This window comes from Phycodurus eques, chromosome 18 (assembly GCF_024500275.1).
Source record: "Phycodurus eques isolate BA_2022a chromosome 18, UOR_Pequ_1.1, whole genome shotgun sequence".
Lineage (NCBI taxonomy): Eukaryota > Metazoa > Chordata > Actinopteri > Syngnathiformes > Syngnathidae > Phycodurus > Phycodurus eques.
In genome coordinates, this window is record NC_084542.1 from 13,710,296 (window position 1) to 13,727,410 (window position 17,115).

The 17,115-nt window shown below is 44.0% G+C and overlaps 1 protein-coding gene across 5 annotated transcripts in view; it reads right to left on the reverse strand.

The window, feature by feature from the left end:
* The window catches only part of ino80 (INO80 complex ATPase subunit), a 33,063-nt gene that overhangs the window by 5,918 nt on the left and 10,030 nt on the right, over nucleotides 1–17,115 (reverse strand). For all 5 annotated transcript variants that reach the window (XM_061704796.1, XM_061704791.1, XM_061704794.1 and 2 more), the window contains 11 exons: nucleotides 16,916–17,001; nucleotides 16,304–16,471; nucleotides 15,069–15,202; nucleotides 14,874–14,941; nucleotides 14,709–14,802; nucleotides 13,742–13,934; nucleotides 13,033–13,173; nucleotides 12,588–12,813; nucleotides 4,880–5,007; nucleotides 736–830; nucleotides 514–586 (listed from right to left, as the gene is read on the reverse strand). In XM_061704796.1, coding sequence (XP_061560780.1) covers nucleotides 514–586; nucleotides 736–830; nucleotides 4,880–5,007; nucleotides 12,588–12,813; nucleotides 13,033–13,173; nucleotides 13,742–13,934; nucleotides 14,709–14,802; nucleotides 14,874–14,941; nucleotides 15,069–15,202; nucleotides 16,304–16,471; nucleotides 16,916–17,001 — 1,406 coding nt within the window. The remainder of the gene's footprint in view (nucleotides 1–513; nucleotides 587–735; nucleotides 831–4,879; nucleotides 5,008–12,587; nucleotides 12,814–13,032; nucleotides 13,174–13,741; nucleotides 13,935–14,708; nucleotides 14,803–14,873; nucleotides 14,942–15,068; nucleotides 15,203–16,303; nucleotides 16,472–16,915; nucleotides 17,002–17,115) is intronic.

Consider the following 17,115-nt stretch of genomic DNA (forward strand, 5'->3'; position numbering starts at 1 on the left):
ATGCGGTGAGATTATATTTAATTTTCATTATCTTGGCCTCTGATGAGCTGCTTATAAGTAAACACTTTTTGTTTTCGCTTCAGGTCCTATGGTGGCCCTCAAGAGTCTTGCATCTTCAAGGGCTTCTGGTAGTGAGCCTAAATGCCATAGAAGGAGCCTGACCATCCAGAAGAAGATAAAACTCATGGATATGCTTCGGGAAGCACAGAGTTACACGACCGCTGCATTAAGAATGCTTTCTTGCTGGTTTCCCCCTCAACATTAACTGGCTCTGGAACGCCATACCTTAGGAATTACTTCCATCTAGGGGTGTCACAACACACAGCATTTATCAATGATGTAAAGTAATTTCTATAAATTCTATGCTTGCACATTTTTTGTGTGTCCAAATATGTTTACAAAGTGTTTAAAAAGTGTGTTTTAATAAGTTTAAATGTGTTTAAAGCATGTAGGAGGGGTTCAATCAGTTTTAAAAAGTTCAAACATTTGACTGGTATTGTAATTGTGACTCACAGTGTCCGCAGCAGTCAGGTTAATGCCGAGCCCGCCGGCTCTGGTGCTGAGCAGGAATACAAAGATGTCCGTCCTAATTGGCGACAGTGAGAAGGGGAGAAAGAAACAGTTCAAAATGTGTTGAACTGATGCAAATATGCCGAAAGCTGTGCATTGCTCACAATGGGTGGGTTTTGGGATTTATTACTGAGAGGCACTGCTCTATAAAGGATGTACACCCACCGACTCTGGAAGTCTGCCACCATGTCTCTGCGCTCGGAGATCTTCGAGGATCCGTCCAGGCGCATGTAGGTGTGCTTGCGGTAAACCATATACTCCTGGAATGCACAATGGTGGAGAAAAAAAAAAAAGAACTTCAACTATAAGGGCACATAATATGGAAAACCGACTGCTTTTTTTCATTGAGGCTCTAGAGACCTTGAACCATTGAACATTTCAAGTTATGGCGAGTTGCTACATCCAATGAGTGAAGAAGGTGATGAACAGCAAACTGAACTGCAGCTGGGTCAAGGAAGAATCTATTTAACTTAGGTACAGATTGGGATAAAGGCTGCAGATCAAGGAATGGATCTATTTTTTTGCCGTTACAGTCCACTTGGGTTGGGGCACCCAACAGATCCAGCAAATGGGAGCTATCGTCTGGGCAGTTGCCATCCATTTCGTAAAGCCCATTACTGTCACCAACGGGACTGGAGTGGAACAGTATCCAGTCACACTGTGATTCAAATCACGGGGACAAGTGGAGGATTGGAAATACTTCCTGTCTCATTAAAATGCTGACCTGTTCCTATCATACAATTCACTTGATTTAATAACTAAAGCTTATCTCTTACCAAAACATGTTTAACTAATCTTTAGGAATTCCTGTTTGACGGTCGCTATATTGGATACCTTGAGCCTGGTTCATAGACGCACTCAAGTCGACATTCTATCCTCCCAGAAGTCTGCCGAGCAGTTGTGGGGCCCTCTGAAGAGCAAAGGGTCAGCGCAAACAGCAGTGATGAGGCGACGTGTTGATCTGCCTTTTAAGCGCTCCCCTTGAACCCGCTCGAACCTCTGACCTCCCCGCTGTTAAACATGACGGTCAGCATCGCATCAAAACTCACCTCCCTCTAGAATCATTACAGATGATAGCCATGATTTGACACTACGTACTTCCTCCACCCATTCCTCCCTCTCTAAACCTAAGTCATGACAAGGCATGCAATTCAATCTCTGGCTGCCATCCCAACTGCCCCATTTGTTCCGAGTGAAGGCTACCAATCTTTGTGTTTTTCACTAATAATAGAGTATTTGTATCACTATGTTGGCCCTTTAAGGCTTAGGGAGCATGTGGGAGTCCACTGCTCACAGCAAAGGTACATATTATGTACCAACCTTGACAGCTAGTCTTGTCTTTTGCACGAGATTGCATTTTTTCTATGTGATTTTTTTTTGTGTTTACATTTTTTCCTCCATTGACTGCAGGCTTTTAAAGCCCCTTATAGTTATGGCAGCTGGGACAAAAAGATCAACAAGGCATACGGGAAACATAAACTTGCTGAAACACAGCATGACGACATTTACCGTTTCCTGGCCAAAATAATGCACATATGAACTTTTATTCGTTGCAACTGGCAAGTGATCAGGAACAGTTTAAAAACAGCTTAAAACACTTTCCCGGTAAATTCATCCCTTATCGTTATGATAAATGACATATTGGCAAGACTATCCATCTGTTCTTCCATTTTTTACAGTGCTTCTCCTCATTGCGCTGGAGCCTATTTCAACAAATTTTGAGCAAGAGGCGGGTATACCCTAGACTGCTCACTAGCCAATCACAGGGCACATAAAATAACAATCACACTCTCATTCCCAGCTATCAAACTTATGGTGGTTGGTGGAGGTGAGTTTTGATGTGATTCTGGCCAAACTGAGAAAGCTATGGACAATTTAGAGTCATCAATCAACCTAACATGCATGTTTTTGGAATGCGGGAGGAAGCTGGAATACCCGCAGAACACCCACACGGAACTCCACACAGGAAGGTCAGAGCCGAGATTCGAACCCAGAACCTCACCTTGAGCTAGGGAAAATAAATAAATAAATCACACAGAGCCGGTTTGGCTGAGTTGGGAGGTTGCTCCAGCAAGGCAATGTTCTTCTTGACCAGGAACTGTCGGTTGCTCGGGGCATTCTGAGCAGGTTGCCATGGGGAAAACTCATAGTTTGTAGTTTGGGTTGAAATCTGTCGTGACACAAGCCCTGGAATCTTTTTGACACACCTTGTACGTACTCAAAATTATCAAATTTGATCAGTTCAAATTAACCACGTCATGCCAGCACTGATATCTGAGAATTGGCTAGAATTTAAAGCACCCGTGAGAAAATGTCTTGCAGTGCTTTGGCAGCAGTGTTATTCTTCTCCAGGCCACCCAGGTCTCCGTGATCCATCACCCCAGCGACACTGTGTCAACGGGAGTGAACAGCCGACCGGCGACGAAAACAATGATGCTAATGACAGAGATTAGGATCCAGCGCTCCTTCGCTCATCAAGTCCATCTGCGTCCGGCCCCAGAAGCCGGGGGTCGCTCCAATGCATCATTTCAACCGTGAGGTGGGAGGGTTATTCAACCCATTAGCGGAGGGGATGCTGTCACCGCCATCCATTACTGTATGAGGTCACTGGCAAGCAGTTTTCTCAACGCTGCTTTTTCCGACGACACGACTCTCCCAGCGTTTTTTCCAGACGCACGGGAGGATGGCCCTTAGCCACCCAGACGATCAACTAGCACGTCTACGGAGAGAACCGCTGGCGTTTGCTTTGTTCAGTGTGCGCGAAGAGGCAAAACTCGCATGTCAATGTGTTTCATTTTGAAAATTGACCAGATCTTCTCCGCCGCACCAGCTTCGCATCTCAATTGACACGTCGAGACTCGAACGCTTCTGTTCCCGGTCCGAGCGGGCTGGCTAGCGGCAAGAGAGCTCAAAGAACGAAATCATTTCATAAACTAATTCAATTCATTAGTCTACAGAAAATATTTCCTCAGTCTACAGAAAATATTTGTTCTTTTGAACAAAACGTTCGCGAACGAAACAACACTGTATCAGGAGTTCCACTTAAAATACGGGTTTATCGCAACAGTTAACTCTCACGCACCAAGTCTGCTCTGATACAGATACAGTCGTAGGTTGCTGCTCGACACAGGCAGAACTACTTTTACGGAGTTAAAAGTCTACTCTCATTGAGGAGCTACGGAACTGCAGTTTGGTCTGGCTGCCTACAATAACGCCGACCCCCACTCCTGCATCGTGCCCACAGTGGACGCACCACGAACAGCAAAGCAGAAGTGAGGCAAGCGCGTGTGTGTGTGTGTGCGTGTGTGTGCGTGCGTGTGTATATATATACACACACAAACACAGCCAGCCTTGACAACGGAGCTGCGGTTTAGTGAGTTCTTAATGGCTTGCATACAAATTCAGTGAATCCTTGCTATTCACAGGGGTCAAAGACCACGACACTTCAATGAATAGGAAACATTTGCTAATAGTAAATATTCCCCTAAAAATGTTTATCATTGCCTATATTAATAGTTTAAACCTTAAATACACCCCAAACTATGGTCTCAAAAACACTATCATTTCAAAATTCAAATCCATTTTACGACACCACCCTTAAAATAAATGGCTTACAAACGCAGCTCTGCAACCTATAAAAACAACATTTGCTAATTTCATAATAGACATTTAAAAAAATGTTTTGGACGTTTTGGACTCGTGTGTATAAAGAGACACACATTAAAAAAAACACCCTGATAAAAGTCATTGGCTTTTGACTGTCACGGGGTTGACATTCAGGTAAGAAAAACATTGTCAATCGTTCAATTTCATCTCATTCCTCTCCTTTTTGTCTTTGACTCAATCCCCCCCTGAGGCTCTAGCCACTCCCGACACCCCCTCCACCAATCCCTCCTCTCCCCGCCCCACACCCATCTGGCTGCTTCCCTGTCCCCTCCAGATGAGACCCCGCTCGTTAACCCGGACCTGTTAATTAGCCGCCTAATGAGTGCGCTAACGAGGGACCAGCAGGCTGATTAGAGGGCGGCGGGGGCGGGGGGTGTCTTCTGCAGCCGGAGGTGAACGCATTAAAACGACAGGCTTAGATGCACCTGACAGTCACGTTTTTAATGGACATTTGTCTTAAAGTCTGCAATGAATAACACATGACTCTTAACGACAACATTTAGGAGGGGTGCATCTATGAATCCAAATTAGGATTGTTCAACCTCGATGGATGCTTTAGTATATGAAGTGTGAGATTTTGGGTGAGTTTCTGCCAAAGGATTTACACGCCCTGTTGAGTGTGAGTGCGTGTGTGTGTTTCTACCTCGAGCAGATCAATCATGCGCGTCATTTGGGAATAGATGAGGACTCTGTGTCCCTGGGCCTTTAGTCGACTCAGCAGGATATCCAGCATGTGAAGCTTGCCACTTTCCGTGATTAGACTCTCCTTATCTGTGGGGAAAGGAGACGCCAATTAACTGACCTCAAATTCTACAAATGTCCCGAATATCTAACCGAGCGGTTAACAACAGCTAAGGCATGAGTGATTTGTGTAAAAAAAAAAACAGTTATCGTCCATAAAATTAAAAAAAAAAAAATTAACAACAAATAAAAATCAAATGACAAAGTGAGTAGGACGGTAACTAAGCATCCCTTCTTGTGCCACAAAACAACATATTCTTACCAAGTTGATTGAGCGCCGGTCAGAACCTCCAAATCTCATGTGTCGGGACTATCGTAAACCAAGGACCCTCTGTATTTGATATGTTTTTGTCAAAATGGTTTTCTAAATTGTTTTTATTTTTTTCTTCTATTATACATTTTTTTTCCTTGTATTTTTTACATTTGTGTATCTACTTATTGTGTGTAAGTGAAATCATACTATTCTGTATTTTTCATCAAATATATTTGTACTATTGTTATGTAATGTTATATTACAACATAATAAAACAATTAAAACGGGAAACAAAAACATAAAATATTAACATAACCTGGGAACCATGTATGCCAGGACCGCTAAAAACTGTAGAGCACTATAATAAACTTATGAGAATCCGCAGCGGTCTTAATTCTTAGGTCACCCGCAATCCTGCCAATCAATGAAAGTCCTCAATAAGCCATTTTTTCGAGGATAAAGGCGGCTTTCACCAGAGCAGATCACCACGCCGATTTACAATCCTCTTAAAGCAAACTGATTGGTTCAAAAAAAGCCTTGGTCCTTATTGACTGGGCTGCTGATAAGGAGCAGGGCAGAATAATATAAGTGGGAGCAAGTGTAAAGGGAAAAAAGGTGATTTACACCCAATAAAAGAACACAAAAAGGGCCAAACAGTTGGTGGAGGCCCATGTTCCGACAAGTATGGAAGAAGTCCACTTGATGAGGCATGAATGTCATCTAGACAACGGCGGGTCGACCCGCTGACGGGCCGACTGACGGGTCGCAGCCCCCCCGGAGAGGTCAGGTCCAGGGTCCGTTGCCGGAGTCAGGCCAGGGAATCCCTGCGGGAGAGTCCAGCCGGCTCTGACTCAACTGTGAATGCACGCACCCATTGTAAACGTCAAAATGATGCAGATGTTTGGAATAAAAAGCAGGGCTGTTTTTATTGCTGTTGCAAGTCTTCGTTACACTGCATAAAACAGTGAATAACATTTATAATGTAGTAAGGCCAAGAAGCAGTTAAATGCAGTGAATCCTTGTGCGTTACGAGGGTTAGGGACCAAAACCCACCGCAAATAACAAAGATTTGCGAACAGTAGACGCCGCCCTAATTTATTTTTCAATTACCCTAAAACTTATATCTACCCCAACTTGTTCCCAAACAATTTAATATTACATCAAACTCATCTTACATTAAAATTACAAATAAATTGATTAAATATAATTTGATTTCACAAACAAAATAAATTAAAAAATATTTTAAAAATGCACCCTTAGTGCGAGTGTTTATGCGGCGAAGACTCTCCGTAACTTCCACTAACAACTCAAACTAAACTTGGCTCCTCCTCGACCCACAAAGCTTGTCTGTCAGCCGAGCTGTATCACTTGAACATATTGCCTGGATCAATGACATAAAAATTTAAAAATGAAAACCTTGCTACCTTCCCATGAGCCATTTTATGACGTTTTAGACACAGTGATAAATAAATGTTCTTTTTTTTTTTATATATATATATTAACACAAAGAGCTATCTTTAGTTCGGCACTACTATGCTATGCTGTTGGCTGTCAAGACGGTGGCTGACGCTAGATACTCCTCCGCTAACATTGCACGTCAGAAGGAGCAGGGCATTCCTGTCGTAGGTTGTTACAGATGGATCACATAAATATGCGGATAGGTGTGAATTGGTGAGTTTTTCAGCAAAAAGTTGGAAGTTACATTCGGCAGAAAAATGCACTAGTAGGTGAGTGAAACAGCACGGGTTCACTGTACAAAACATTTATAGTGTATTATGGCCAAGGAGTAGTCAAATGTAGAGTCACCTGACTCACATTGTCAATGGATCACAGGTGGCAGAGCCCAACGGAACCCTCAAATCTTTCCCTCCTACACTGGCAGCATTCTATGCTAATGTGCACTCCGACTGAACCACGACCTGCGACCCTTGAGTGCAGTCGCCCCAGCAAGGTCAGGGCCCGCAGAGGTGTTAAAGAGGAACTAATAGAAGCGATGAACAAGGGAAACACTCGTGGGAGTTAGAGGGCAATTGGGGGGGCTCACCTCTGGGTCAACGCACTCAGTCCTGGTCGGTCGCGGGAAAAAGGGTTGAGTTAAATTTTGACGTAGTTCTTGAATGTCGGAATAACAGGTTTTAGTCTAATGCTATGTTTCGGGTACATTTAATCAGCTAGAAAAAAAAAAGTTGAACCACTCTCATTACATTTTCAGAATACAAAATGTATTGGCACTAAAAAAAGATTCCACTGAATCTGTGCGGCCACACGTAGCAGTTGTCTGACAGTTTATTGTTAGCATAACATTTATCCCTTTTCCGTTAGCCTGTATATGGATTTCACGTTCATATTTTTGCATTAAGATAGGACACTTTCATTAGATGGAATTATATGGTTTGGCTGAACATTTTGGAGTTTGAAAATACAATAATTAATTCTCTTGTTTTGTGTGTCAGTTTTACATTCAACTGGGAGTGACAAATGAACAGCCTGGAGCAAGCACACTTTGCCTCTTATTTGGAGAACTGCGCGAGTGAGAACAGGCGCCAAGGAATATTTTAAAAGTGTGTTTTAATTAAGTTTAAATGTCTTTACAGCATTTGGGAGGGATAGAACTATAGCAAATTTATTTTTCTCGTCTCTCTAAAGCACTGATTTTCATCTACTGCAGGTGGCTCTTATCACTGCTTTAGCGCAGATTACAAATTCGGGGTACGTTGCCGCCATAGGAATGGAACGTCTTAAGCTGTACCTAATAAAGTGGCAGGTAGAAGCTGGAGGTTCGCATAGCAAGTGGCCACATTTTTTTTAATGGTGATTTAGATATAATAAGGTCACAAAAACAAGTGGTGTACCGAAGAGGACAGCATGTTGACGACCACGCCCCAAAATGCAAGCAAATCCCATTTGGTGTCACACCACTCTGCTGTTGTCATGGATACACATATCAAGCTTCACCACCTGCCTTGCGTTCACAGTACCAGCACCCCCTCCAACAGACACACACACACTCTCCAATCCAATCCCGCCTAAAAGGGGTGTTGGCCCAAGCAGCCCCTCCCGCCCGTGCATCCTGCTGGTAGATTAGGCCGCGTCGTCCTCCTCTCTGCCCTCCGTACCCCCTACAGATCCTTTGCCATCCTCCGCCACCACCCAAAAAAAAAAAAGACCCCCTCCTCGCTGCATGTCCCCTGACGGTGTAATGCAATCCCTATACGGCCAAAGCCAGAGGCCTGACACGGTCCTGACCCAATTAGAAGGCTGCTGCCAGCTAATTAACCCCAGCCCGGCCCTGGTGCCTGGCGCCTGATACTCCCAAACCAACTAACGGTGCTAATTTCATTAATGCGCAACTCCGGCCTTTCTTGTCCTGTCCTGGACCCCCTCCCCCAACCTTTTTTCCCTGTTCACGCGACACGGGTCCCGGGAATAGGGCCAGCTTGGAGAGGGCAGGCGGCCGATCTCCTTGATGAAAGATGATGGATGGTCGGTTATGTGAGAAATGGAGACAGATGGGGGTCGAATGCGCAATCGAACCCAATGTCAGGCCCTCACTGTATCATGATACATGACCCGGCCCGATCAATAAGTCAATGGGCAACACTTGTTCGGCACTGCAGATGATGGAAATATTAGCCCGCCGCTACTTCGCCACCATCGACGAGGAAGCTTAAACTTAATTTTCTAACGGCGATGGCAGCACATGGGCTTTGACGCCAGATGCTAGCGGGTTTTGGATGCCCAACCTTTTTGTACAAGGTTACAAACAGAGCAGCGTGAAAACAATTTTAGAAATAAAATAACAAATATTAGATGAAAAATACGCAAATATTATACATACTTTTGCATCACATTGTTTTATATTTATGTTTGACAACATTTCTACATTCGCATAGCTCAGAGACAGTATTCCAATTAACGTACAAAGTGTACTGTTTCGCATCTGTGATGCCAAATTGGTCCCCCTCAAAAAATAGTATAACGGGAAACTCGAGAAGGACATGACGCCACTGCCTTGCCACAAACATGCAGTAGCGGAGAGACAGTCTGATTAAGACTTTTTGGGTTTCTTGCCACAGGATCGACTCTGTCAATGTCAATTACTGCAGTGACTCCACAGAAAGAACTGGACTGTGCTAATCATGTGGCCAATGTCTCCCCCTTCAGTCTACTTTTGGACTTGGACTGTATACTATCATCTGGCTTTTGTTTTTGGCCCTGCAACTTGCTGAGCTGGACATTATGTTTTGGATGAAATTCCACTGAGGGGTCACCGGTGCCAGTCAGATGAAATTAAAGCGAGCCTGCCAGGCCGTGTTGTTTTGTGCCCCTCTATCAGAGGAGCTTCCTGCCATTTTTGCCCACGAGCGGCGTTCCTTTGAAGGACAGGAAGGCCGCTTGCACTTCCCACAGGCCCTGATGTGGGTTACGCCGGCCTCTCTCTCCCATGGACCAGATTGATGCTTGCTTACGCATTACAATTACAATCATCTCCACGGTTCGAAACGTTTTCCTTAATGTCGCACCCTCTCGTCGCACGCATCATCGCTCAATTGGCGCCGCATCGTGAGAAGGTGGTCATTTTGCGGAGGATGTTCTTCTAATTACCGTCATCGGCGCAGGAGCCACAAAGACAGCAGCGGAAGGTTATTTCGGTGTCACGCTGGAATGTTCCGCAAATAAATCCTTAGACGTGAGAGCAAAACAACTCTGTGTTTTGTGAGAGCAAAACAACTCTCATAACAGCACATGGGCACGTTCTCCATCTATTCCCATTAACTAATCCACTGGCTCTCAAACTTTTTAAACAAAGTACAGTACTACCTAAAATAAAGTTTGTAACTCTCCAAGTAACAAAATCAGGACCATCATTAAAATACAGCAGAATAGTACGACTAAGTGTTCATTCAAAATAAGGCAGTTTTTATTCTACGTGTATTTAATATTATTGTAAACCACTGTAACATTATGCAGTTTGAATATTAAACCTGCCCTTACACTGTACTTAAAAAAAATTAATAATTCCAATAAAATTGCTCAGTTTAGTACTTATACTAATAGATTGTCATATGGTGGAAGGACCAATGTCTATACTGTACTATTAATGTAGTCTTGAATATACTGTGCAGATTGAACTGTAGTTTACCGGTGAAGGAATGACAATGGTAAAATGCTGCAATAGAGGGCAGCTGGGCGAGCAGCGACCCCCCCTCAAACAAAATACTCCAAAGAACAAGAATTATAGCACATATGCACGCACATGTAGCCAATAATTCTTGGTCCTTGGGGGTATTTTAAGGAAGGCATGTCACAAACATTTGTTCAAAAATTTTGAACAAATATGCATGATATGCCCCACAGGCCTTGTTTTTTTTCCTCCTGTGCAGCCTCATTCCTTAATAAGCCTCTTGATTAGATTACTCCATTGATACCATCGTACTCACGCCACGGCGGTCAAAACAAACAGTCATTCAAGCTCTGCCATTTGTTCTTAAAGGTGTGGGGGTGGGGGAGGCTGGGAAACTTCGGTTGGGCTACTGTACATATCTTGAGCCTTGATGTGGCAACAATGTGTTCGCCGGAGGACGGGTGCCGCGCCGTTGGGTCATTTCCTTCCTCCCGAGGCTGAGAAAGAGGCGGCAGACTGGGACGCACAGAGAGGCCTGAAAGTGGTTCACTAGCCACAAAACGCGGTCCGGACCAAAAGTCAGGGGTGGGGGGGGGGGGGGGTTGTTATGAGGGACTCAATGCATGGAAGAGTCTTAAAGGACACCTCACTTTCCTGGCTCACACACACGCGCACACACACAATCTCACACCAGCTCATACGCACTGACCAGTGTTTGTCTCACACACACATTGGCTCAAACGCGCAAACACAAGCTTGATCGCTCGCTCGCGTTGCCCCCCCACCCCTTCTCTCTCTCTCACACCCACACCCACACCCACACACACACACACACACTCGCTCTCTCTCACACTCTCTCACAAACATACACACACGCACACAGCATCTAATAGTGTTACCTAACAAAGCGCTTGAACAATGAGGAGCACATCAACTTCCTGGCTTTGTCCGCCTCCTCGTAACTTCACAGGAGCGCTCAGACGGTTCTCACAGACACACGCAAATCCTTGTTTTTGCTATGTCACTCTGGCGCAAACACACTGACCAGCAAACAACAAAAAGTATCTGTGGGTTTATTGGTGGTATGATTATTTTTCATTGGGGTTTGATTGATGAATTGAGACCGTAGAGTATAGTAAAGTACTACTATTCCTCCGATTAATGAATTGCCTTTTTTGCCTCAACATGTCTGAAAAATCACCCTGATCGATACTGCTTATGTATTTTAGGGGTCCAATATACCACTGCGCAAAACTCAGAGTAGCACCCCCTCGGGGGGGACAGCGTCGGATACCAGTTTCACTTTTCGACAAAATATTCTTAACAGGACACATGAAACAATCTCGAGGACCCATGTCAAAAATGAAACAGGTTTTGTTTTGAAGCAGCCATTTTGGGCGAAATCCAGGGTTCGTACTTTGGCAGAGAAATGTTCCCATACGAGCCCCAAACGTAAGCAAGTATACTAACTAGATTAATGGGTGATGCTAAATTGCAATGCTTTTTTGCCTACGCCATCTAATGCATCTACAATTCATCAAGTCGTCAGTCTTCAATAGCTAATAAAGCTGGACAAAAAGAACAAAACGGTTCAGTTTCCCTGCCAAAGAGACTGCCAGCCAAAGGAGGGTGGTCAACACAATGTATGACAAGCGACCGTTTATCATTGTGAGCAGGTCAGTGAGAAGGGAAGTGTTGTGTGTACAAGTGTGGCGGCCTCTCTCCTGCCGCACATCCATCAGCCTCCATCAGCCTCTTTTTTTTTTTCCACTTTGCTCCGAGTGACCCGCGACTCCACCGAGCCAGAGTCTGCGCTCGAGCACACGTACGCGCCCACGATCTTAGTGATTGTGATGACCCAAACGCACACATACTGAGGTAGAGGATGCTGACAGGGCCCTTTCTACTGACTCTCTCAACCCTGAGTTGACCCCCTGCGGCATTTCCCACAGGCCCCTCACACCGCAGAGTTCAGTGCATGTAGGAAATAAAGCTGGGAAACTACAGCTAGGAGGGCATCAACATGGAAACCACAACATGGATGTGTACTTACAACTGATGTTACTTGGGTCATCTATTACAGTAGAGGCCACTATTTGAGGGAACTATGGTGTCTTTGGAAAGGCAACGCTTTGTATTAGCGTGCATGTGTTCCTAATAAAGTGTCCATTAAACGTATGTGTCACTGACGCCGAGGTTTCCCACAATATAGCCGCACGTTACATGACTTACCTGGTATCCGAATAGAGGACCAGCCGTGCTGAGGGAAGACGGCCATCACGCCGCCGGGCTGTTGCGGGTAGAAGGCACCGGCCCTCCCCCGCCAGTCGGAGGCCAGGTCAGGCGTGCCGAAGAGGAAGCATTCTTTGAAGACGGCACCACCTCCGGCGCGCGTCACCCGCCACTCGTGCTCGGCGCTTCGGTCGGCGCAATAGCGCTCCATGGGTACCGCCGTCACCTACGTAACCAAAAAGAAGACATCATGGCTTTAAATACAAGGGGAAACAAAGAGACCATTTAACTGTTTTTAGTGACCTTTCATTATGATTTATATATTATGACTGAAACTAACGATTATTTTGAAAATTTATTAATTTGTCGATTTTTTTTTTTATTAATTAATGAATTGGATTACACACACACACACACACACACACACACACACAAGCACACATACCCTCGGTGTGGCTGCAAGCAGGAACTTGGGGGGGAGCACGGGTTGGCACGGCCACAGCCGGGAGGTGGCAGAACGTCGACAGTGGATGTTCACATCGGCGTGTCCGACCATGCCTGGCCTGAGGGCCGTGAAGACCAGGTTCTGAAGCACAAACACATGAGGTATTGATATCTATGTTTTAAAAAAACATGCTTGATTTTGACCCTAAACTCCAGTCATGACTAGATCTTGGGTGAATGCCACATCTGTGTCTGATACCATTCAGACAGATATTGGTCGTGAAATATAAACATTACAAACCCAGACCTAAGAATACAAATGGCAAATTTGCCAGGTTCATTTCATTAAATGTTGTTTATTTGAATTACATCAATTTTTTTACATTACAAATAACAATTCCAGTGCTACAGATTGGCAGATGGCAGTGTAAATGTGCTCCATAAGGAGAGGTCACTGAGTGCAGCCCTTCAGTCCATTCACATCTCAACTGCCAACTTAAAGTGCCAAACACGTTATGTAATGTCTGATGACCTGCAGCTTAGCGGAGATGAACACTGAAACGTTGCGGGATAAACCACTTTCCCGAGGTGTTCTAGGAATGGGTGAGGATGGTATGATATGGTGGTGGAGAGAAATTATGGATGCACAGTGCCCTCTTTTGGCAATTCTGAACCTTGAATTGGCAGTAGTTCTGCATGACCTCTCTTACCCGTAGCACAGGGCTGGTTTGCGTGTTGGGGAAGGCAGCGGGTCTGGAGATCCACAAGAGGAGGTCTTTGCGAGACAGAGTTCTGGACCGCAATCTACTCCCCTCATCTCCTCCATCTTCTTCCTGGTGGGCAAACAGTCGCTGACAATGTAGCCGGTACGCCGCCTTCAGGGACAGAAAAAGTGCTAACCACCTGTTGAAGGGAATGCCGGGAAAGCAGGAGAGGGAAGATTCATTAAAAAATAATGAACTAATAGCTCATACAATTTTCCCCAGGCACTTTTCTAGCACTACATTTTGAAGGTTATATTTTCAATATGCTGCAGTAAATGACAATTTATACAATTTGCATGCATCGTGAAAATTATTATATGTCTATACTACATTAAAATAGCTGCTATTTGAATTCCCAGAGGGAGAAAAAAAAAAAGGAAAATATGCCTGTGCAATGTTCATGACCACCTTTAATTCAATTCAATTGTAATTTAATTTTAATATAAATATTTCATTGTATTTCCTTGCATTCAATTCCATGAGATGCTCCCATTTTATTTTATTTTAATAAATTTTACTTCAGGCTCCCATTTCATTTTAATAAGATGGATGGATATTGGTTGTGAAATATTAACAGCACTCTTCATTTTATTGTATTAAATTTTATGTCTCAATTTTTGTCTGCTATATTCTATTCATACGAAAATTAACATTACATTACATTGCAATACATGTTAGTTGGTGCCCCCATTTTATTTTAACCTAATTATTTTAATTTAGGCCCCTGTTTTAAACAATTACCATTATATTGTACCAAATGGCTTTTTTTTTGGGTGACTGCTTTATCTTATTCCGGCATCTTAATGTAGTGAAACGTTCATATTTAAACCACTTGATCCGAGCACTTTTAAAACACTGCAATATTGATATTGCAAGTATTTTCAAATCTAAAATGAGTTATCTTCTTACTCACCTGACTAAGGTGCCTTGCAGCATGAGGTTGGACATCTCAGCAGGCGACACGTCAATGAAGCGCAGGAAGGAAAAACAGTTTCCTTCGTCGTCGCCTGGGTCAGTTAATGAAGAGAATATTCAATTACGATCAAAGTGAAAAGTTCAAAGTTGGACAGCAACTCACCTCTCCTGTGGAAGAGCGACTGTTGGATGTGATTTGGGGAAAAGGGAGACAGCAGCACTCGGAGTGACCTGATGGGGACATGTGGAAACACTTTTTGTGAGGCCTTGTTCAGTGCTACGCTGGAGGCCTTGTTCAGTGCTACGCTGGACTGTGCACATGTGTGTGTGTGTGTGTGTGTGTGCATGTCATTGTTACTTGTGTGTGGCCTGGTTGTGAGCATGGAGGAGGCCGTGTCGGTAGAGGAACTTGGACAAGACATAGGGCGCGAGGCACATGTGGAAAGGAGAGCGTGTCTCCTGGCGCTCGAACAAATCGGGGTGATTGCACACCTGCAGAAAGAAAATGGACATCAACTGTATACCAACCTAGGCAAGACAACACAGTAGTATCTTGACTGAGAAATTCAATTTGTTCTGTGACCAAGCTTGACACTGTATTTGAGGAGTTCAAGCGCAAAAGCCGACAATCCCTATTTAAACAAAAATAGAGCCACGTCCTGCTGGCAGATTGCCTACCACAGCATTGCTAAATAAAAAATGTTTTGTTTTTTCCAGAAGCAATTTTTTAAAAATTATTTTACGAAATCCAAAAACAATTGTATTGCCACTAATCTGTTCCAGCACCCCTAAAGAGAGACCAAAAAATTTTACATTTTTAATAAATAGAAATATGTATCGTATAAACTTAATAAAAAACTATATGAAAAGAATGTAAAGTAACAACTGGTTTTAGGAAGTGGAATTAATGTAGGTACTATATTCATTGTTGGGTGTGGTGTGCCTTTTAAGGGGTGTGACCTAGCTCCTGACGCTCCTGACGTCACTCAAGTTGGAGTGGCTCCTTGAGAGCGTTCTCATTTTGTATTTGTGTGTTTGACCGTTTGTGGCTTTCATAAACGGCACAACAGTACCTTAAAACTCATTCACTGCCAGCCCTCCCAGTTACCATGGCTATTTGACTTCTAAAGCCGAATGGCAGTGAATGTGTTGCTCCAATTTTTTTTCATTTCACTCAAGTGGCAGAGTATACAAAGTTCATAACTTTAAAAAACATTAAGTTGGGGTACTTGAAAATTTAAATACCACTGTGCAGTGCTCCCTTACTATTATTCATGGGGGATATGAACGAACCCTGCCATGACTAGCGAAAATATGCAAGTAATTAATGCCCCCGCCCCCTAAACAAAGGATTATAATTAACTATAGATACCACAAGATGGTGCCAAAGCTCTACATTTGTGAAAAAGAAGCTCCTCAACTGACTTCAACGTTCTTTGGCACCGAGACCAAAGTAATACTTTTATCGCTTTGCCCTGAGCCCCCAACCCCCCGAAAAAAACAAATAGGTGGTTTTCCAGAGAATAACAGAGGATACGTTCCGCCCAACAAAATGCCAGGGTTCACTATATATAAAATCTAACTTTTCCCGACCTTCCTGAACTGCATGACCAGATTCATGAGGGACGACGTAGTGCTGTGGGACTGCTGGGCCGTGCCCATGGAGGACTGCAGCAGGTCCTCAATGGAGATCTTGTTCCTCAGGGCCTGGTAAAGCAACCTCTGCCGAGACGTCAGCTGGCAGTAGGTCAGGATCTCGATCTGGATTAGAGAGACGAGGAACAAGGGGTGAACACATTAAAGCAGCATTGGAGAAGGCAAATTAACACAAGGAAAGATGTCTGTCATGACCACAGTCTCATGAGACAGAAGGGAAGACGGAAAAGAAAGATAAATGTGGGGGAGTGCTGAACTTTTGACTCCCAAGGAGGGGGTATGAGGTATAAGGGGACCCATGAGCCTCCAAACGGGACCTTCACGGATCTGCCAGCAAAGGCTCATTATCCTTACATTACATTTATTTTGTCAATAACCCGCCTGAGGAGATGAATGGAGCAAAGGTGCAGGTTTACATTGTACCACGCTTTGTCTTAAATCCTGTAGGACTTAACCATTATAATGATATCCTGTAGTATGACATACACGGGGTGGGAGAACAAAGTTGATTGATGTACATGTGCGTGTGTGTGTGTGTGTGTGTTCTACCTTGTCTGAGAGCTCGTTCTCGACGTCCTTCTTGATCCTGCGCAGCATGAAAGGCTTGAGGATCATGTGCAATCGTGAAAGTTGGTCTGTGAATCACAGGAGTGAACACACTCAGAGACATTCTGGATAAGACGCAGCTCGAAAAAAAGAAATACGTAATTAATGTAATTTCCCACTTGGATGGATAGGCAGGCACTCCA